Here is a 19,491-nt window from a genome sequence, read left to right as displayed (position 1 = left end):
TTGCAAGACTGTCGCCCAGTCGCTGGCTGGTATCGGCGCACTGCTCGACGTCTAGAGAAGGATCAAAACGAGCGATCGATCGGAACGCCTTGATGTCTTTGAGCAACTGCTTCTGTGCAGCTTGGCGGTAAGATTTGGAGACCTTCTCCAAACATTGCTCTTGAAGCTCGAGCACCTTGCACCAGTCTCCTTTGCTACGTTTGTCTGGGCTAGGTAGCTGCAACGAGGACACTTCGGAGTCGAGCTTTTCCAAAGCCGAATGGACTTTGGACTGCTGGGCCCGAAGTACCGAGAGTTTGTGGCCAGTCGTGAAACGAGCGATGCCGGTACTGACGTCGCCGCTCATATTGACGAGAGGCTGGGAACAGATCGAAGTGCGAGTCAAAAGATTCAACAGACCAGTGGCGATTCGCAAGTTGCAAGTCGATAGAAGGTGAAAGAGGTGTGATCGTGGTGGTGGTTCTTATACGAATCGGTGGCTGTGCTGCGCGCGACGATGCCCGGGGCCGAACCAAGTCATCCTTTGTCTCAAGTCAGGAGCGGATCCGACGTCGATGACTGTTTCAATTACATCAATTTTTGCTCTTCCCTGCTCGGCTGTGGCTATCTGTACAGTAGTGTATAATCTCGCAGCAACATCCTTCGCTAGACAACCCCTTTTCAAGCCTTGTCTCGCTTGTTCTCGTTGACGATCCCAGTTCGTCCACCCATCAGCTCGACAAGCTCCTTCATGTCCTTCCACCACGTGCTCTTGCCTCGCCTGTTCTTGATATCAGCGGCGGCGAGCATCTCATCGATCGGGGTAAAGATAATCTGACTGCCCTGGATGGTGATCGAGGCGGCCGAATCGCGCGTGTTGCAAGGTTGTCGACGACCCGAAGGCTTGCCGCTACCCGAAGCAGGGGCCTTGTGAGCCTGGCTCTCGAGGAACTGCATGCATCGGAGCGACAATCGAGCGGCTCGGGTACGGTCGTAAGGCGAAGGCACGCCTCCTTGCAAGGTGTGACCGAGCGAAGCGGATCGCGAGTCGAAAATGTTCTTGCCCTCTTCAGCAAAGATCTTGGTCATCACCTCGGTGGTGTAGATCTTGGACGATTTCTCGCTCCTGCAGAATTGACGCGCACGAAAGTTAGCTCATGATTCTCCATGATCATGTTCGGCGACTTGAACTCGCCTGATGACCAAACGACCCTCGCTCTTGCCGGGCACATCGAGTGCGTATCGCTTCTTCAAAAAGTCGACGTCTTCTTGCAAGACATCCAAGTTGATTCCGTTCTCGGGCGTGTAACAAAGAACAGCACCGACCTAATATGTTGAGATTGAGATCAGCTGGTTGTCCTCGATGCGTCATCATATCGGATTTGTACTGACAGCCATGGCACCCATGGTGGCAATGTAACCAGACATGCCTCCCTGGGTCTCGACGATAAAGACACGGTTCCTGCTAGCGGAAGCGCTCTGCCTGATAGCGTCGGCCGCAGCGACCAAGGCGTTCAGACTGGTATCACTTCCGAGCGAGTGCTCGGTGAGGGGTACGTTGTTGGACAAGGTGGCGGGCAAGTGGACCATGGGGATCTGGAAGCTTGGGTAGTGCTTCCTGGCGCCCTCGAGCATCTCCAAGGCGAGCAGAGCCTCGAAACCACCGACCATCAACAGGGCGTCAAACGAGTGAGCCTGGAAGCTGGCGGCGATACCACCGAGATCGACGTCGGGCAAAGTACGGTTGGTACCGAGCTCGGATCCTCCTCGAGTGGTCCAGTTGTCGACTCGCAACCAGGAGAGCTCCTGAACGGCATCGTCGAGCAGACCGTTGAATCCGTTCTGGATACCGATAGGGGTGTGTCCACGAGCGAGACAGTATCGAACGGCCTGACGGGTAGCGGCGTTCATTCCACCGGCGGGTGCTCCGACGCTGCGAGACGTTTTGGTGAGCAGGACGTCTACCGCGAGACATGGGCGCAACCGACTCACTGGATGATACCGATACGGAGCCGCTATAGATACCAAGATTGAATGTCGTCAACAGCAGCACTTGCAGGAATTGTCACCACTCGTAACTCACCTTTTCGACAGGCAGAGTGAGGCTGTCATCCAAAGTAGAACTGGCCTTGAAGGCCTGCAACGACTCGGCAAACTCGGGGTCACGGAACGACATGGCCTTGTCGAAATTCTTCTCCTCGATCGCAACAGCGACGGCTTGAGTCTGTGGTTGTAATCGCTAAGAGTCAGCTGGAAAGCTCTTGGATGGCAGCAATCAACTAGACCCACCTGAGCGACAGCTTCGAGCAGGGGCTTCCTGGTGATCTTGTTCTCGCTGATACCGATCATGTACGAAGGGGTGTCGGGAGTAGCAGAGAGCAAAGCCTCGACAGCCTCGACACCTTGCAAGGTGGCCTGTGGTCGAGTAGAGCAGATCGTAGACACTTTTGAGCTGTGCGTTTCGTGGGTCCGGCCAGGTCTCAACTTCGACACTCACGAGAATACGGTCGTAAGCACAGGGAGCACCACCTCGCTGAGTGTGTCCGAGGGTGGTAACCCTGGTGTCCAATCCAAGCTTGTCGACGAGGACGTCCTTGATGTAGTCTCCCTTGATCGGGTTGAGGTTCTTGTCAAGCGCACCCTCGGCGACGATGACGATCGACTTTCTCTTTCCGACTTGACGGTGCTGGGTTCACGAACCACAGCGAAGCAGAGACGATCAACTCGAGCGAAAATATGGAAAAAGCGTTGACGACCCAAACTCACAGCCTTGAGAACGGAACACATCTCTTCCTCCCAGTTATCGCTCTTGGGAGGTTGTTCAGGGATGAAGATGTAATCGGCACCGGTAGCGATACCGGCCAACAAGGCGAGCCAACCACAGTGCCTGCCCATGACCTCTACGACAAAGGCTCGGGAGTGCGAACTGGCAGTGGACGAGATGGAATCGACAGCCTCACAGATCCTGTGCAGGGCGGTCAATCCACCGATGGTCAAGTCGGTCATGGCCATGTCGTTGCTGCAGGAGGCACAGATGCAGAAGATCGTCAGCTATCACGATCGAACTCAACAGCACGGCAACCATGACCACGTACTCGATAGATCCAACGAGCCCGACAATGTTCAAATGCGCAAACGTCTCGGCCTGAACCTTGGTGATCCTCTGGTTCTCGAGCAACTCGCCGACGAGCGAAGGCCACTCTTTCCTCAACATGTCGGCTCCGGTCAATGAACCGTCTCCACCGCAGACGGCGAGACAGTCGATACCGAATTCGATGAGGTTTTGAGCGGCTTTGAGTCGGCCTTCTCGGGTGCGGACTAGAATTTTTGTTGGAGGGAACTAGGTGTGAGGTCGGAATGGGGTGCATTGACGAGGACAAGGACTTACATGAAGGGCATCGGGAGGATCCGATCAAAGTACCTCCCTACCAGGAGTCAGCGTGATATGCAGAAACATCAACAATCATTCCCCCTTTTTCCCCTGTTCAGGCCATAGTCCGGTACCTACCTCTCCCAACCACCCCCTCACATCGTCCCACCCTACTCGAACGATATAAGTCCCCTTCAAAGTCTTCTTCGCATCCACCCCCGTAGCTTCGGGAACTCCTCCCGTAGCACCAGACCCTACAGCCATCCTCTGTTCTTCTAGCCCATCGGCTTCGATCTCCCCCTCGGCGCTTCCGGACAACAACAGCTCTCCGAACCCGTACGAGAGGTGTCCGAGAGGTTCTCCAGCCTCGTTAAAGTATTGATTACGTTCGGTAGCCTTGTTGTGTCTGGCGATACGTTGAGAAGGGGGCAGGTGGACGTGGGAGGTGGATCGGGAGAGGGCGGGGGTAGGGGTTTGAGAGGCGGTGGGAGTGGGGACGTCGTCGGATGGGACTTCGGTGTTGTTCCCTCGGACGAGACCTTCCCAACCTTCTCGGATGATGTAGGCTTGGCAGCCTCGGGCGATACCCATTCGGACGACCGCTCGGACTGCGCGATTGGCAAGGAACGTCATGGGTCATGTCGTAAGATGTACATTGTCCGGCACAGATAGGTTGTTAGCCGCCCGACTCTTTTCGGGGTTCAGTGCTGGAAGAGACGTCCTACTGACCTGCTGCGTTCATACCAGCCGAATCACCTCCACTGGTGAGCACGGCAATCTTCTTCTGCCTAGGCTTCTTGCTACCGCTCCTCGACTTGCCTCCAGCCCCACTCTTGCTGGGCGCCAGGGCGTTCGAGAGCTTGTCCTCCATATCCTCCTGCTCTTGCTTGTCCTGCTCCTGGTTCTGGTCCTCGGGTTGACCAGGGCTGGTAGGACGAGTAGCAGCGGGGGTCAAAGCCTCGAGCTGCTGAGCCTGGACGTGGTCTGGGTTGTTGGCAATGTCCGTCTTGGAATGGTCGACGGTCGACTGTGAGATTTGAGCCATGGTCGCCGGGGTTGGGGGTACTGTAGTAGGTGAAATTATATGCGGGAAACTTTTACGATATGTTCGACCGCCGGATTGCGAGTTGCGAGTTGAAAGTTATGCAAGCTGGGAGGTCAGATTTTGTCAAGCTCAATGGAGAAGATGCTATGATCCCTATGACGACGTCGACCGTTGAAACTCTCGACCTCTCTCGTCTCCAACTTCTCCAAAATCCGACTGGCTCGTCGATTGTGCGGGAGCCAAGAGGGAGAAGGAGAGGGGACGGAAGCAAATCAAGTACCCCTATGACGAAACAGACAACGTGGGAACGCATGAGAGAAGGCACATTTACTTCCGGTTGATTCACCCCCCCCCGTTGATAAGTGCTAGGTCACCGATTGTGATGGTGAGCGCAACGTTTCAGTCGTCACAATCTCTTCGTCAGTCGGACCACTTAGCTGGAATACAGCAAGATCAGGCATCATATTGCTCGTATATCGCGTCTCTGAATCATGTGCGAGAAGATCGGTAAGCGGAAAAATGACGACTGAAGGGCGGAGCCGAGAGGGGGTAGGGGCAAGTCGGATGTTCGCTGCACGGTCTGAGAATCGTGATGTTGATATGCTACATTTATGGTTACAACTATAACAACGCCCACTGCACTGCCACTTTTCTACTTTGGCCCCTGGCCGTTTTCGTCTCATCATCAAGTTCTACCTGATCCAGGCCTTGGGTGCTAGACCTCCCTTGCCCAAACCCCATTGCCTCAAGGTGCTCATCAAGTCGAGGTTCCCGAGGTTGTCCAGAGGTCCCTGGACGACGACGGTAGGTTCGCCTGATCCTAGTCCGTAATTGAGTGCCTGGGTGGGTCGCTCTGCCGGTCGCAACACGCGCGTGGCGGTTCGATGAATGTCCTGCAAGGGTGGTCGGGTGTATCAGGATCCCGACTAGATGACAAGTAGCTCAACCGATAAAACTCACTTCTAGCGTGACGGCATCGATCTTGGCGCACATCTCGTGTACGGGAACCTTCTTGCCGTGAATCTGGGTCTGCCTTCCGAGGTCTGTGCATCGCGATGAATCAGCAAAGTTCATATTTTGGATCTGTCAAGAAATGACCTCACCCTCAACTTCGACGCTCCTGCTCTCAAGCGCCATAACAAGGCTGCTCTTCAACTGGTTCTTCGCTCGGCTCAGCTCGGTCGGTGTCACACCTCCTCGCATGGCTCGCGTGAGACTATCGAGTTGGTACCCGATGACGTTCCCGATAGAACCGGCAAAGTCTGGCTGTACCGAAGCGGCGATACCGAAGAGGCCTGTCGAGAACGGAGTGGTCTTCAGCAAGGCAAGACGATCGAATGAATAAGCAGTACCTGGAGCTCACCTGAATCGGCGTAACAGTGGTGGAAGCCGGCACAGTAATCGACCCGGTAGTATTGGTTCAGGACGTTGGTGTACAACCTCGAGTACATCCCCTTTCCTGGTCCCCCGGCAGAGAAACTGCCTCCTCCTCCTAGCAGCATCTGCATCGTCGCCAAAGCATACTGCGCAGTATCCATGGATGATCAGCGACCTGTATTGCCAGGGCGATTGAGAATATGCTCACGATATCGGGGTCATGGATACCCAAACCCTCGAAAGCGACGTAGACGTGTACAAACTCGTCCTCTGGCTTGTTCAAGTACAGCTCTCCTCCCGTATACTGAGCTTTTGCATTAACAAGCCCCTGACTACCCGACGCATCCGCACGACCGTCCTGCAGCGTCGCAAACGATTTCGAAAAGGCCGGTTGGGATGCCGTCTTTGAAGGGTGAAGCGTCTTGCTTGACGAGACGGACGAAACCAAGGGGTAGGTCGTGTCCATCGACCCGAAAGCCTGTTCCGTCAGACGGACGAGCTCCTCGTGCGCCATCCCTACTCCGGCAACAACCATCCTCTCCGGTCGGTACCATTCGCTCATATACGCTCGCAATGTGTCCTCGGTGATCAGGTCCAAGCGATCCTCGGGACATAAGAGGGGCATACCAAGGGTGTTGCCCTGGAAAGCCACGGTATGTAAGATCTCTGGCAAGATCATATCAGGCTTGGCCCAGATCTCCCTGATCTCGTATGCCGCAGCGTCCTTTTGCGCCTCCAACTCTTCGGGCAAGAGGAGTGGGCGCAAGATCGAGGACGACATGATTTTGAGAGCCTGAGGGAGGTCTGAGGGGAAGATGGTAGATTGGTACATGATGGTTTCCCGTGATGATGAGCAGTGGATATTGGATCCCAGCGAATCGATCAGGTTTGACATCTCGGAAGAAGTATACTCGGAGGTGGTCTAGCGTTACCAAAAGGGTCAGCTAGTTGTAGGGAAAAAGAACGATGCCAGGCGTATCACATACCTTGAAGGCCATTCGATCCATTAGATGGCTGACTCCACTGCTTGCTGGACTCTCATACCGACTACCTGCATCGATATACACACCAAGTGCGTGGAAATGACCCGGCGTCGTTTCTGTCGTCACTCGAATCTTGTTGGGCAAGGTCGTCACCCGCGATTCCGGTCCAGAGCTCTACAACCAAGGTCCCGGTCTCGATTACGTTGGTCGCCAGGGGCACAGATTGATCGCTAACAGACTCACGAAAGAGTTTGTCGATAACTTTGCCTTGCTCGTCGAATTGAGCATAGCTAATCTCTGGATTGCGCCAGCCGGCCGTGGTATCCGGCTATGTGCCGATTTGACGAGTGCGGTCATGGCGCCCTTGTTGGCGTTACGAGTCGGTAACATCCTAGATCGTGTACAGTAAGACTACCTGGGTCGTTGAATGCTAGTGCCGTCTTGATAGCTGAGCTGAGCTAGGATAGTGTTTGCTTGACATTATTCTCCGAAACTTGAGGTTGAATTGACTTGATAATCGGCGGCGAGCGGGGTTGATCGCTCTCGGAGACTGTTCCCGAGATCACGTGCTCGTTGAGGGTCGGTCTAATCTTCTAGATGTCACGAAATGCATCCATGTCGACAGACTCTGAATCGATTCACAATGACGAAGCCGTATCTCGCCACCTTTGTATCTAATCACAATTTACAATATATGTTGGGTGGCGACAACTAACCCCAAAACAGATGCGTGATACAACGAGAAATGACAGACTCCTCCTTGCTTCTTCATACCCAATCCATACCCATATCAGGACATGGTAACGTCGCCATAGTGATTGCCGTTCTGCGTATGGTCGGCGTAGTGCGACATGACCTGCTCCTGCGTCTCGTAAAGACCCGTGCCCAAAGCAAAGTCGTCGTCCGCCGTCGACGGGAAGGGAACGATATCGTCCTGGCCGTCGTGCAACATCCCCTGCCCTTGTCCATGCGCGTCCGCCAACGTCTCGTGATGCGCGTGGCCTTCAAGCGTATGGTACAGATCGTCGGGGTGTCCAAACATGTCTTGCTGGTCAACCATCTTGCCCGAAGTGGACGGACGTGCTTTCTTGGGTGGCGCCTCGACTGGCAACCCCGCCGCCCTTTGAGCTCTCGCCAACCTCTCTGCCTCGGCGGCAGCCTTGGTCTCCTGGACCCAGCCGAATCCCTTCTTGCGCTTCTTTCTCTCAGCTTCCCACTGCTCATCCGTCAAGGGCATGAGCATGGCGCCAGCAATCTTTTTCACCGGGGGACCTCGTCGTCTCTTTTCGCCTGTGCGAGTGGTAGTCAACGAGACCGCCGCCCTGCCGGGACTTGGCGTGCTGTAGTTGCTTCCCGGCAGCGTACGTCCGAGAGGTGGAACGGGTGGCAACTGACCGCCGGTCGAGGACCCCTCGCCAGCCTGACCGAATTGCGCAAAGTTGATGCTCGCATAAGGATTGTGACTGTGAAGCGAGCTGTAATCAAAGTTGGCGTTCTGCATGTACGCATCGGCTTGCCCGTTCGAAAACATGTTGGCCGCCTGGACCAAGGTCGAAACGGGATTGCTCTCGTCGACATCGTAATTCTGCTGATAGTAAGGGTCAACTCCGTGATGATGTTCGCCATTTCCATCGACGACTGCAGACTCGTTGGCAGCATGCAGGAGGGCGGAGTAGTCCGGGGCCACATTTGGGTCGTCGGGCAGTGCCGCAACTCCGTTGTCAGAGCCACCTGCTTGAGTCGATAACAAGGCATCGTAGTTCTCTTGACCGAGCGCTTCCAGGTACTGTTGGTTCTCGTGTCCATCGTGATAATCATAAGCGGGCAAAGGCGCGACAGGCGGAGATGGCTTCCGAGCGCGGCTCTTGCCATTTGTGCTCTTCTTGCGTTTCACCTGAGCCAACGCCTGGTTGTCGACGTCCACGCTGACGCTCCCACTGGGACCAGGATCAGCCGATTCGTCTTCAGCTTCAGTTTTATCCGACTCCTTCTTGACACGCTTCTTCTGTCCACTGGGTGTAAGACTGGTGGGTGGCAAGGTAAACTCGGGTGGCGGCAGACCAGCCTCTTGACGGGCCTTGGCTTCCCGTCGTGCTTGAGCCAACGCCTTCATTGAATTGAGCCACGCTTGACCCTTCTTGCGGCGCTTGCGTTCCCGTTCCAGTGCGGCATCTTCTTCTGCAGGCGTCACGTCCGTGATCGCGGCCTCGAGTTTCGGTCGGATTCGGGTGATGATCGTCTTGAATCGGCGAGGAGGACGAGGCTTTCGAGAACGTCGCGAGCGGTTGTACTTTTCCATATCCGGGGCAGTGGACACGATTTCTCGCTCGTTCATTTCCATCTCTTCCAGATCCGTCATGTCCGAAACACTGCTCCATTCGATTTCGTCGACCGTCAGACCGTGAGTGATAATGTACCTCTGGAAACTGTCGTCATCATGGCCGTCATAGTCGTCCGGACCATACTGGGAGCTCGGTGAGCCGTAGTGTCCATTATCATAGGGGTCATACGGCGGAGTCATGTCGCGGTCCGGAGAACTGCGCGGGGTTGCTACGGCTTGTTGAGCGTAGATTTCGATCTGTGCAGCTGCTAACTCGGCAGGTCCGATCTCGTCTGGCACCTCCTGTCCAGCTTGCGCCCGCTGCGCCGCTACAATCCCCTGCATGGCCTCAAACCATTGGTTGTCTGGCTCGTTGGTAGTTCGGTGCTCCGCTGCCGGCTCGGCAGCATCATCTGGTGCAGCACGTGGCAGAACTGAATGAGGCAGGCCATCAGTGATTGAGCATTTTCTGCCTTATCAAGAGGACACGCTGTGAGGAAGGCATACCTTCTTCTGTAAGATCTTCCTGGGGAACCACGCTCTGCTCCTGCTCTGCCGCCACAGCCTCTGCCTCTCGCTTCCTCTTCGCCTCCTCATCTTCTTCTACCGGCTCCTCGTGCGATTCGGCTTCACCATCGTTAGCAGGAGGTCCTTTTTTGCCATCATCGCCATCGTCACCGCCAGCATTTCCCGAGCCTTCGCCATCACCTGGCGGATTCGCGGTTTCATCCGCGCCACCGTCTGCTTGATCGCCCTCGCCATTTCCCCCCTCGCTTGGCTGGTCATGGCCTGTTCCTTGCTGCGTGGCCTCGTCTACGGGAGGAGTTTCAGAGTCTTGCACCGGTTCGTCCTCATCGACCTTGATGTTCTTCACGTATCCGAAAAGATCGAAAACTCCTTTCTGGTAGATCTCGAAGTCCGAGGGGTCGACCAGAGTCTTTTCGTCATCGTCGTCCTGTTCACATAGGGGGAATGTAGGTACGGATCGCTTCCACATCTCAATCGGATGGGCGGCCAAAGGGACGTCCAACATCAGGCTGAACACAGTGGTATCAGTCGGAAATTTCGCTTCGACGGGTCTGTAGCTGTAGTATTCATCCAGATTTCGATCGGGCCTCACGTAACCGGGTGGAGGGGGTACAGCGCCTAGGGCGATCGCGCGATGCATACCTCGCAGCGCAGTGATCTGGGCTGTCACCCACTCCGGTCCCTGACGACGAGATCTTCGTTCCGCCTCGAGCTGTTCTCCGTTCAACAAAGCCAATCTGGATTTGATCATGCGATCGGGCGTCAAGATGGCATGAGGCTTCTGGGCCGCTCTTCTTGATTGGGCGTCTCTCCTGGATCGTTTGGCTTTCTGGTCTCCCTTGCTGGAACTGGCCTTTGAAGAGCTTTCCGCTACTGATCCACTTGCGATAGGTTCATCGAATTGTCGGACCTGCTCCATGTGTTCAGGTTCGGGTTCTCGCATTGAGACAAGGTACTCGCCGCTGATCGGATGTGGGGACTTGGTGAGATTCACAGAAGATGATGCTATAGGAGGGTCCTGGATGTCCGGCTCATCGAGGACCTGCTCGCTGATGGACCTTCTTGCTCTCTTGCTTGAGCGGGAACCCTTCCTTGATTCGCCTTCTCTCTCCGAATCAGACGCCGACATCCACGCTGATTCGTTCCCGATTTGATCTTCAGGCCATTTCTCTTCGACCTCGACTGCACGAGCCTTGCCTGCCTGCACAGAGCTCCTCTTCGAAGCTGGAACGAAAAAGGATTGCCTTACCGGAACGATTCGCCAAGATTTCGGTTCCGATCCAACCGGCATCTCTTCATCATTCTCTTTCTCATCTTCATCTGCATCTCCAGCATTGCTCCCTCCCTCGGCATCAGATTCCGAGCCAGTGCTGATGCCATCCGGAGCGACATCGGCAAAGGCACGCACGCGCAAGGACGAGGCGTTCGAGGGCCCTGCCCGCACCCGAGCAGACCCCTCGACAGTCCTCGAACTGCTAGCCACAGCAGCTTGCAGACTGGTCAACTCGTCACAAATGGTCCGAGCAAGTCGAGCGGTCTCGCCCAACTGTGCAATGCTCCTTTTCCGCCCATTCGATCGTTCCAACGATATTCCACATTCCTTGACAGCCGCCATGGCCAACTCTCTCGCCTTTGCCAGCTTCTTGATGGCCGATTGAGATGGTATGATCACGTCGTCCAGCTTCCGCCTCTTGGGTGTCGGTGCAACAGGTTCGGCCGTATCCAGCCGAGCTGAAGCGCGCTTGCTGGGTTCCGGTGTTGGCGTGACCGCATCGCTCTTGACAACTTTGAGCTTGGTGACCTTGTTCGGCACGCCCTTAGGTCGACCGAGCTTCTTCTTCGGAGGGACGATGGGAGCCGGTGGCAGCTTGGAACCCGAAGCCTGGTTGCTAGACTCGCCAGCGGAACCGCTCCTCTTGCCTAACCACCCGGAACAGTTGCTTGCCCCACAGAAACAACGCTGGCGACCTTCAGCTGCGACAGCCGTGAGCAACGACCCTGATGGATCGATCGGGCGTTTGTACGTCGTAAAAGAGTCAAAGTTGTAGTTATAGCAGAGCTGGTTGACGATAAAAGTCTCAGTGGAATGTCCGTTTGATACCGCAATGTCTTACCGCTTGCTCACCTCTTCCCCCGGAGCGATATCCCGCAACGCCCAAAATCCAATCTCATACTCCTCTAGCCCAGCTCCCGCAGTCTGATACTTTCGGACTTCGATGTTGGGCGAACAAGAATGGTTGATAAACCTCGAGTCGTTGCCCTTCTGCCCCTACGGAGTCATGCACATAGATTGATGACAACTCTTTGAAACTCAGATGATGAGGCTTACTGCATCGATGACCTCATCCATATCGTAGTCAAGCGCATAGAAGTCCTTCCTCCCCGCATAGATCGTCCTGATCCGGTTGAAATATGTCCTACCAATCCCAGAAAATCAAAGCGTTAAAAATAACCGCTCACCTATCCAATTTCAGACCGGCTACCAGCCACACTCACTCAAGCCCGATAATCTCGCCCCTGTAATCCATGATGAACTCTCCCTCGTCGACCTTTTCCAGGATCTTCAAACCGAACCCCCTCGAGCCGGTAAAGATCACCTTGGTCTTCTTTTGCGACCGGAGGTAGAGGGAACCATTCGTACAACCGGTTCCTGCAGGGCAACCCTTTCCACAGATGTAGTGCATCGCACTGTTGTCGCGCGACAGAGAAGGTCTTTTAGGAAGTGTATCAGGGGCGCGTTCGATGGTATTGCTCACCGATTGAGACACCCGTCCTTGCAACCGCTGTTTGGCGCACAGTTGCAGATGACCTTGGCGTCCTCGGTATACGGCTTCCTCTCCACGAAAATATCTACGCAAACCGCCCGTCATGTCAACGCAGATCCTCCAACGACAAATACCGCGCCTCATTAGACGCTTAGTAAACAGCCAAACTCACTGTGTTTGATCTGCTTGTACCTCCCCGGCGTCCTCTTCCTGTCCAACACCCCTTCCTCGACGTCCTTTACCAGATCCCACGGGAGCACGAAATCTCTCTTATCATTGACGAGCGACCTGCCCCAATACATCGGCAGAGGAGGAAAAACGTCCTGTACTTCCATGTCTTCGTCCGAAGAATCGGTAGTCTCGCTGTCCTGTTCGGAATCGGGGGATGAAGCTTGGGAGGAGGCCGTCTTTGGCGAATGTTCCGAAGCGGTCGGAATGGAGGATAAAGTCGCTGTGCTAGGTTGCGAGCCGGTGGTAGGAGGGATGGTGACTGTCTGATCGCCATCCTCGTTGTGAGATCGGTTGTGGTTCAACTCTTTCGTAGTAAAGAGCGATTCGACCTTTTTCGACCTCGATGACGTTCCAGTTTCAGAACCCGCAGGATCAGTGTTGATCGTCAATCCCATATCCCTCCCTTTGCCCTTCGGATCCTTCTGTGCTTTTTTCCCTTTTGCCGCATCTTTTGCCTTCTTTCCTCGCTTGTCGTCCTCGATAACCTCGGACTCGGCCTCCGACATGTCGCCCGACGTCTCGGTCTTCGAACCCGGTCGATTCGGGTTCAAGAACGGAATACTACTCGGGGTCGACGAAGCCCACAGTCCCGATTTCAAGTATTGTTTCCCATAAGACCTAGCTTTCGTCCTCGTGGACGTCCTTGTGTGTTTATCAGGATCGGTGTTGGTGAGGAGGAGGGAGTTGACTTCGTCCACGGAGGAGGGTGAGCCGGAGACCGTGACGACAGTTCGACTTCCATTGGCACCTGCACCTGCACCAGCACCTCCTCGTCCCCTCCCGCTCCCACTCCCGCTACCACTTGCGACACTGTTCTTGCTCGAACCAGGTAATCGAAGAGAGTACGATCCCTTGATGAGTCCCGGCAACGTCGTGATCTTGCGCGTGCTCCGGGTTCGCGAGGCGATCGTCTTCTTGCTACGCCCGCGACCCTTTCGGGATGAGTAGGTCGTCACCATAACGGACAAGGTATGGCGTTGCTGATGGGTGATCTGATATAGGTATGAGACGACCTATCGAGATATCGAGAGGGATAGTTGAAATATATAGATTCGAGTTGATGTTGAACAAGGCCAAGGGTGATTGATACCGCGCGAGGTCCAAGTCGCGTTCGGGGTTGATCGACGAGACGGTTTCAGCGACTCAGCAGCAATGACCCATAACGACCGTCCGGTACAGAGATTATGTCTGATGTGACTAAACGTAGTTGAGCTTGATTCATCATCCGATCTGTAGCGGCTGACGTCGATTTGCTACCAGTTGCAAGTTGACGTGACTCTCTTACCCGTGCTCGCGGGAGTAAGCGCGGCTGAATCCGGGGATGCGCTTCTGATTGGTTGATGACAAGAGAGAGAGAGGGTTCGGATCCGAAATCTTGGCTGTACTGAACCTTGATTAGTCAGCCAGGAGATCGGGCTATTTACAATGTCGATTCGGGGCTCTCGGCAGCATGATCAGCAGTTCAACGATTTACATCGACCCCCTTCAACAACCGCTACCTACTCCCCGTCTCATCCAGCCAAGAGCTGACGGGCAGCCATGTCTATCCCCTCATTCAGCTCATTCCCACAGCGGAATCCACCCAAACCTGCGGCGGCACCATCACCTGCTTCGTCGTTCCCCGGTCGGACGAGTCTCAGTTTGGGGAATGACGAATCCTCGATAGCGGTAGCAGGTCCTAGCTTCTCGTCATTTCCTCGTCGGCCTAGCAAGCTTGAGGATCCCGAATCCGGACCTTCTCATGAGAGCACTCAGGAAGGTGTCGTAAAAGCCCGCGCGGACTCGCGGTCCCGGCCGAAGGAGAAGGACAAGGAAAGAGACAGGGACAAGAAACGGCGGGTTAGGGATCACTCTGACAAAGACAGAGTTTTAGACCGGGATCTTGAACATCGCCGCCATCACAGGGACGGAAATGATGACAACGAAATTGAGAACGTTGGGAATCGATACGAGTCTCGAAGCTCGAAATCTAAATCGAAGTCGGACGAAAAGAGCCGGAAACGCTCACGTTCACGTTCAAGATCCCGGGACCGGCACCATGACCGATATTCCCGTCAACGAGACAGAGACAAAGACCGAGATCGCCATTCAACTCAACCTGATACACTCGAATCCAAGCACGCCCCTACGCAAGGAGAGGACAAGCTCGCCCTGGATCCGAAGGAATTTTATATGGATACGAAGGGGGACGAGGATATCCTTCGGTTCGGACCTCAGAGGGGGATGAGGTATATCCCGGTTGGCCGTAAGTACTCTTTTCGTTCTCACTCCTGATCCCCCTTTGCTGCTTCTTGTAAACGTGTGGATCCACACGAGAAGAAGTCCATAGACCCCGTGGGCTGATCTTGGTTACGTTTTGACACCGGTAGGAGGACGGATAGTTGGGCTCTCTGAAGCTTATAGGTTGGACCTACGGGAAGTCGGGGGTGGCAGGGGGGTACCAGTCTCGCTGAAGGCGGATTCCACCGTAAGTCATTGAACATCGGTCCTGATTCTGAGTTGGACATGGATGGTCTTGGAGCTGATACAGCTCTTCTTTATATCCTTGATATAACCACAATGTACATTATGATGGCAACGATTATAGGACGAGATGTCTCGAGGATCCCTCTTACTACCCATAAATGGTCCATCACTCCGACTGAAGTATTCGCGAAACGGGACTGACGGATCGAAAGAGGTCGATATGCAGGAAGATTTCATCTCAGTGGGCAAGCCGAAACGAAAACCTCTCCCTGTTGAGCAGGCCAAGGACCGGGTCGAAGCGTATTGGGAGGAAGAAGCAGGTCGACGGGACGAGAACGGATCATCGGAGAGTGAGAGAGAAGGAGAGCCTGAAGGGGAGGTGGATATGGATGTCGAGCTGGAGGAGACCGAGGAAGATCGGCGTCGACGCCGGATCGTCGATTTCGAACGCAGGTTGAAGGAACACCCTGAGGATATCGCCTCGTGGATAGCCTATTCTCAACTTCATCTTTCCGGCTCTTCCTCATCGTCTTGGACGAAAAACGAACGCAAGGACAAGAAGACCCGCCCCGAACAGGTCTCGACGAGCAAACGAGCCGAAGCCGAGATCGCCACCGAGATCCTATCCAAAGCCTTCCGCGCATCCGAGCAGAACAAGTCAGATCCGCGCTTACATTCGGCATTCTTCAAGCTGGTCCAGCTCTTCTGGCCGGCCGAGAGGGTGACGGCGAGTTGGAAGGCCGTCCTAAGGGAATTAACGGAGAGGAAGTGCCAGGGGGACGAAGCTGGGTTGATGAGCCTCTGGCTGGAGTTTATCGCCTGGAGGGAGGGCAGAGGATTGGGTTCACAGAAAGGTCGGTCAGGGACTGGCGGGGTGGATGACGTGATCGAGGTCTATGTCGAATGTATCGAGGTGATGAACAGTGCCAGGGGATCTGGCGGCGATGGTGAGTCTTTCCGCAGATATCGTTGAAATATACATTGTGGCTGAATCGAGTTCCGACAGACGACCGTTTCCTGGAGGAGAACCTGGTCTATTTGTTGCTGCGATGCTGTCTGCTCCTGAAACATGCAGGTAAGCTACGAATTCTAGCTGCGTAGTTTGGGCGGATCCTGATCATCTTCGCGCTTAGGATATATCGAACGAGCAACTGCAGCGATACAGGCCATGCTAGAACTGCAAGTCTACTTATCAAGCTTCAGATTGGGCGTTAGCTGACCTAAATGCGATCCGTAGGTCGTTCTTCAAACCTGCTCACTTGCGGAGATCGCTGTTTCATGATACGCGAGAATGGCAAGGACGTTTGATGCAAGACCTCGAAGCCTTTTGGGATTCGGAGCACGCCCGGATAGGAGAGACTTCGGCGGCGGGTTGGTCCGCATGGAAGCGCGATGAAGAGCCCGATCTCGAATCACTCGCGGCGGATGGGACACAAGAGACGCCATCACGCAGCGAGTCGACGGACCCGTATGAACGTTGGTTTCAAGACGAGATGAGCGCCGAAAAGCGACAATCGCGACCGGCTCGGGCGCTAGATCTGGCCGAAGACGATGAAGATCCTTATCGGACGATCTTGTTCTCCGATATCAAGCCGCTTCTATTCGTCATCCAGGATCAGGACGTCAAGCTGCAGTTCGCTTTCGCAGCGATGAACTTGCTAGGAGTACCGTTGGTACCGCCTGGAGTCGGTTCGGATTCACCATTTTTCACAGACCCACATCTCAGCTGGTCATTGGATGTGCAACCTGGACATCTCTGGCCGGCGGTCATGTCTCGGGACCATCAGCCAATGATCGAAGGCTCGCCAAGCGCTACCAGATTGGGTCGAGGCGTCTTCGATTGTCCTATGAAAGCGTGGTCTGCGGATCAGGAGACGGTCTGCAGTGACGTACAACCCTGGTTCAGTACGCTCGATAAGGGTATCACCACTCAGTGTGATTTGACGCTTGTCGGGTAAATCACAATCATGCAACCCCATTCTCAGCTTGCGAAAGCTAACGAAATTTGCAAAGCAGCAACGTTCTCAGGCAATTACAGACCGTGGTCCTGGAACCCGCATTCAAGATCGCATACCTCGCTATAGAAAGTCTGCGGAATCGGAAGGGGTATGTTCCTGCATTCGGAGCGGGATTGCTGTCCGACTGTGCTGAACATAGACACCATACAGAGCTACAAAGGCTGCCAAGACTCTCATTGCGTCCGATCAACGGAATCTGGAGCTCTACGCGAGTTACGCTAGAGTCCTGAGGCAACAGAACAAGATCAAGGAGGCCCGACAAGTTTACGCGATGTGCATACAGACCATGACGAGCAACGCAGATGGAGCCGACGCGGACGTGCGGCACCATTTACTGCTCGAATGGGCTCAGATGGAATACTTGGCCGGAGAGAACCAGAAGAGTTTGAATGTGTTGCTGCTAGTTTCAAACGATTCCGAACAAGGTAGGCCGATATGATACCGCTTTCAACGTTCTTAGGCTGATGTACAGTCTTTATACCTGGCTCGAACCCAGTCGATCTTGAACATCTAGACCGCGCCGCTCCAGCGGTTGCTATACTGAAAGCCAGGAACGCATTCGCACGGATCGATCCGGATGACCATAGTTGGATCAAGCTGCGGTACCTGTTTCGTACACAGCAAGAGCCCTTTGACCGAGTCTTCCAGGACCTGCAGCTGGACGTACAATTACTGCCTAGCAATTCTCCTCAGCAGGAACAACTCGGTCAATTCGCCTGTCAACTAGCTTGGACGCATAGACTACATCATTACCTGGCCCCGACCGTGATGCGACCGTTTCTTGAGGGTCTTATCTCAGTCTACCCGAACAACACGCTTTTTCTATCGCTCTACCTGGCCAACGAGTCGAGCAGTCAGGTGTATGGACGGGTGCATCGGATGATCGAGGATTCGATATTGAACTCGTCCGAATCGAGCGCGACTGCCTTTTTATGGGCCGCGTGGGCCGAATCCAGGTCGGGCAGGGGAGACTTTTGGTCGTCCTCCAGTGCTGCTGCTGAGCGCGTTCGACACGTCTTTGACAAGGCGCTCGATGTCGCTGGGTACGTCCAATCAAATTTAACTGTTTCTAACACAGGATACTGATGATCCGATGGCCTACTAGGAACGCACGACGATCGTTGGCCATTTGGAAGGCCTACATCGAGTTCGAGGCAATGCAAAGACGATCAGACGCTGCGAAACAGCTCTGTTACCGAGCTCTGGGGGAAATCGGCACCGCCAAAGGTAATTCTCGCTCGTAATAATTCGATAGTGCAACCACATGACTAACCGCCTGAACCGTCTTCTAGAACTATACATGCTTCCCTTTTCACCTATCCTCCGACCCTACTTTTCAGAAAAGGAACTGCAAGATTGGGCCGAAGTCATGGTCGAGAAGGGTATTCGTGTCAGACTCCCGTTCGAGCAATACTGGCGGCCGGTCGGGATGGGCGATTATTTCGACCGAGATGATGGAGGGGATCCAATGAAGGAGGAGGATAGGGTGTTCGATTTCCTGCAGGAGCGCAAGACGTTGATGCCGTATTGAGGCGCGCACACTTGCTTCAATGTAGCTGGCATCTCGCAATAAGCAGAATCGAAGAGCAAGCCATTGATACCACCAGTTTTGGACATGCCGAAGAAAGGTCCGATTGGACCGGCGGTTTCGTGTTTCACTTTGAACATGAGGGCACCTCTCGCTTAGACGCAAGCGAAACCTTGACTGCGGCTAAAACTCATGATGTCAACAAATAGAAGCAGAGCGCAGAAAGAAGCTTCCGCGAACATGTATCGCAGCATCATCAACCTCCCGCTTACAGTGCGGCATTTCCCTTTTGGTCATTGTGCACCGTCTTTGAGGTCATGCGCCCACTATCACGATCCGAAATCACCTATTCGAGCCATTCGAGCTGTCCGCGCATAGATCTGTTTAGGGGAATTAGGGGTTCCGGGGGAAATAAGGGCAGTTTTTGCTGTCCCGCATGCCCAGGCTATCGCCCAGACAAAATCGATTCCAAACCTTCTGCGCCTCGCCCCTCGTTTTAGCCCCTTTGACCTCCCAAGCGAGATCCGTCTTTGTCGCGGCGTAAATGACGTCACGATCGTCGCCCCCCTCCTTCTCGCGCTGCCTTGCCGGAAGAAGTTTTGTGTTGTTTCGAACCAGACTGAGCGCTAGACGAGGGAGCGCCCTCGCTTCGCCTAGCAGCTCGAGCGAACATGTGACTTGCCGAGCACTAAACGGCTGGAGCGACACGGAGAATCTTTTGATGGAGGGCTATCGAAGCACAAAACAACAACAACACAGCACGAGCAGGAGGGCAGAGCGACTTTTTCCGAACGGTCCCGACTTATGACGTACATGATCATCATCTTGCCACATCCCGCATTCTCCCTCCTTTGACAGCTGATTGAAACGATATGACGTCG

The 19,491-nt window shown here is 54.5% G+C and overlaps 5 protein-coding genes across 5 annotated transcripts; 1 reads left to right on the top strand and 4 right to left on the bottom strand.

The window, feature by feature from the left end:
• Window positions 1-660: 660 nt before the first annotated feature.
• On the bottom strand, window positions 661-4,220 carry HD553DRAFT_268316 (6-phosphofructokinase; the record flags this gene model as incomplete). Its single annotated transcript, XM_046177573.1, has 12 exons — window positions 661-1,098; window positions 1,165-1,305; window positions 1,372-1,912; window positions 1,972-1,994; window positions 2,063-2,203; window positions 2,269-2,394; window positions 2,477-2,665; window positions 2,746-2,998; window positions 3,075-3,297; window positions 3,368-3,404; window positions 3,488-3,957; window positions 4,079-4,220. 12 exons carry the CDS (start codon window positions 4,218-4,220, stop codon window positions 661-663), a joined length of 2,724 nt encoding a protein of 907 aa, XP_046039359.1.
• Window positions 4,221-4,967: 747 nt separating this feature from the next.
• On the bottom strand, window positions 4,968-7,372 carry HD553DRAFT_280904 (putative Mtochondrial processing peptidase). The gene is made up of 7 exons (XM_046178114.1): window positions 6,998-7,372; window positions 6,758-6,928; window positions 5,980-6,693; window positions 5,758-5,917; window positions 5,498-5,689; window positions 5,355-5,437; window positions 4,968-5,287 (listed from the first exon to the last, which is right to left on the bottom strand). Exons 1-7 carry the CDS (start codon window positions 7,142-7,144, stop codon window positions 5,087-5,089), a joined length of 1,668 nt encoding a protein of 555 aa, XP_046039358.1. The 5' UTR covers window positions 7,145-7,372; the 3' UTR covers window positions 4,968-5,086.
• Window positions 7,358-9,510, bottom strand: HD553DRAFT_163573 (uncharacterized protein). The gene has a single exon (XM_046176842.1). It carries the CDS (start codon window positions 9,417-9,419, stop codon window positions 7,545-7,547), a length of 1,875 nt encoding a protein of 624 aa, XP_046039357.1. The 5' UTR covers window positions 9,420-9,510; the 3' UTR covers window positions 7,358-7,544.
• A 2,004-nt stretch (window positions 9,511-11,514) lies between these two features.
• Window positions 11,515-12,453, bottom strand: HD553DRAFT_257074 (uncharacterized protein; the record flags this gene model as incomplete). Its single annotated transcript, XM_046177363.1, has 5 exons — window positions 11,515-11,661; window positions 11,728-11,871; window positions 11,932-12,019; window positions 12,099-12,290; window positions 12,359-12,453. Coding segments are annotated over 5 exons (666 nt in total), but the record flags the coding sequence as incomplete, so codon positions are not given.
• Window positions 12,454-14,075: 1,622 nt separating this feature from the next.
• HD553DRAFT_305725 (NRDE-2, necessary for RNA interference-domain-containing protein) lies at window positions 14,076-19,017 on the top strand. Its single transcript, XM_046179187.1, has 11 exons — window positions 14,076-14,843; window positions 14,968-15,065; window positions 15,186-16,011; window positions 16,071-16,139; window positions 16,198-16,243; window positions 16,302-17,018; window positions 17,081-17,170; window positions 17,233-17,507; window positions 17,579-18,125; window positions 18,188-18,309; window positions 18,375-19,017. Exons 1-11 carry the CDS (start codon window positions 14,138-14,140, stop codon window positions 18,611-18,613), a joined length of 3,735 nt encoding a protein of 1,244 aa, XP_046039355.1. The 5' UTR covers window positions 14,076-14,137; the 3' UTR covers window positions 18,614-19,017.
• Window positions 19,018-19,491: the final 474 nt, after the last annotated feature.

This window comes from Filobasidium floriforme, assembly GCF_021052385.1.
Source record: "Filobasidium floriforme strain CBS 6241 chromosome Unknown HD553scaffold_3, whole genome shotgun sequence".
Taxonomy (NCBI): Eukaryota; Fungi; Basidiomycota; class Tremellomycetes; order Filobasidiales; family Filobasidiaceae; genus Filobasidium; species Filobasidium floriforme.
Note: the sequence above shows the minus strand (reverse complement) of the source record. Positions and strands in the feature narration are given on the sequence as shown.

Excerpts from the sequence above, each read along its gene's own strand:
- HD553DRAFT_280904 (XM_046178114.1), bottom strand. The coding sequence starts at position 7,144 with ATGTTACCGACTCGTAACGCCAACAAGGGCGCCATGACCGCACTCGTC. Across the intron at positions 6,929-6,997 it reads AGTTATCGACAAACTCTTTC|AGCTCTGGACCGGAATCGCG; the intron begins GTGAGTCTGTTA and ends CCTTGGTTGTAG. Across the intron at positions 5,918-5,979 it reads GTATCCATGACCCCGATATC|TATGCTTTGGCGACGATGCA; the intron begins GTGAGCATATTC and ends GATACTGCGCAG.
- HD553DRAFT_163573 (XM_046176842.1), bottom strand. The coding sequence starts at position 9,419 with ATGCAGGGGATTGTAGCGGCGCAGCGGGCGCAAGCTGGACAGGAGGTG.
- HD553DRAFT_305725 (XM_046179187.1), top strand. The coding sequence starts at position 14,138 with ATGTCTATCCCCTCATTCAGCTCATTCCCACAGCGGAATCCACCCAAA. Across the intron at positions 14,844-14,967 it reads GAGGTATATCCCGGTTGGCC|GAGGACGGATAGTTGGGCTC; the intron begins GTAAGTACTCTT and ends TGACACCGGTAG. Across the intron at positions 16,012-16,070 it reads CAGGGGATCTGGCGGCGATG|ACGACCGTTTCCTGGAGGAG; the intron begins GTGAGTCTTTCC and ends GAGTTCCGACAG.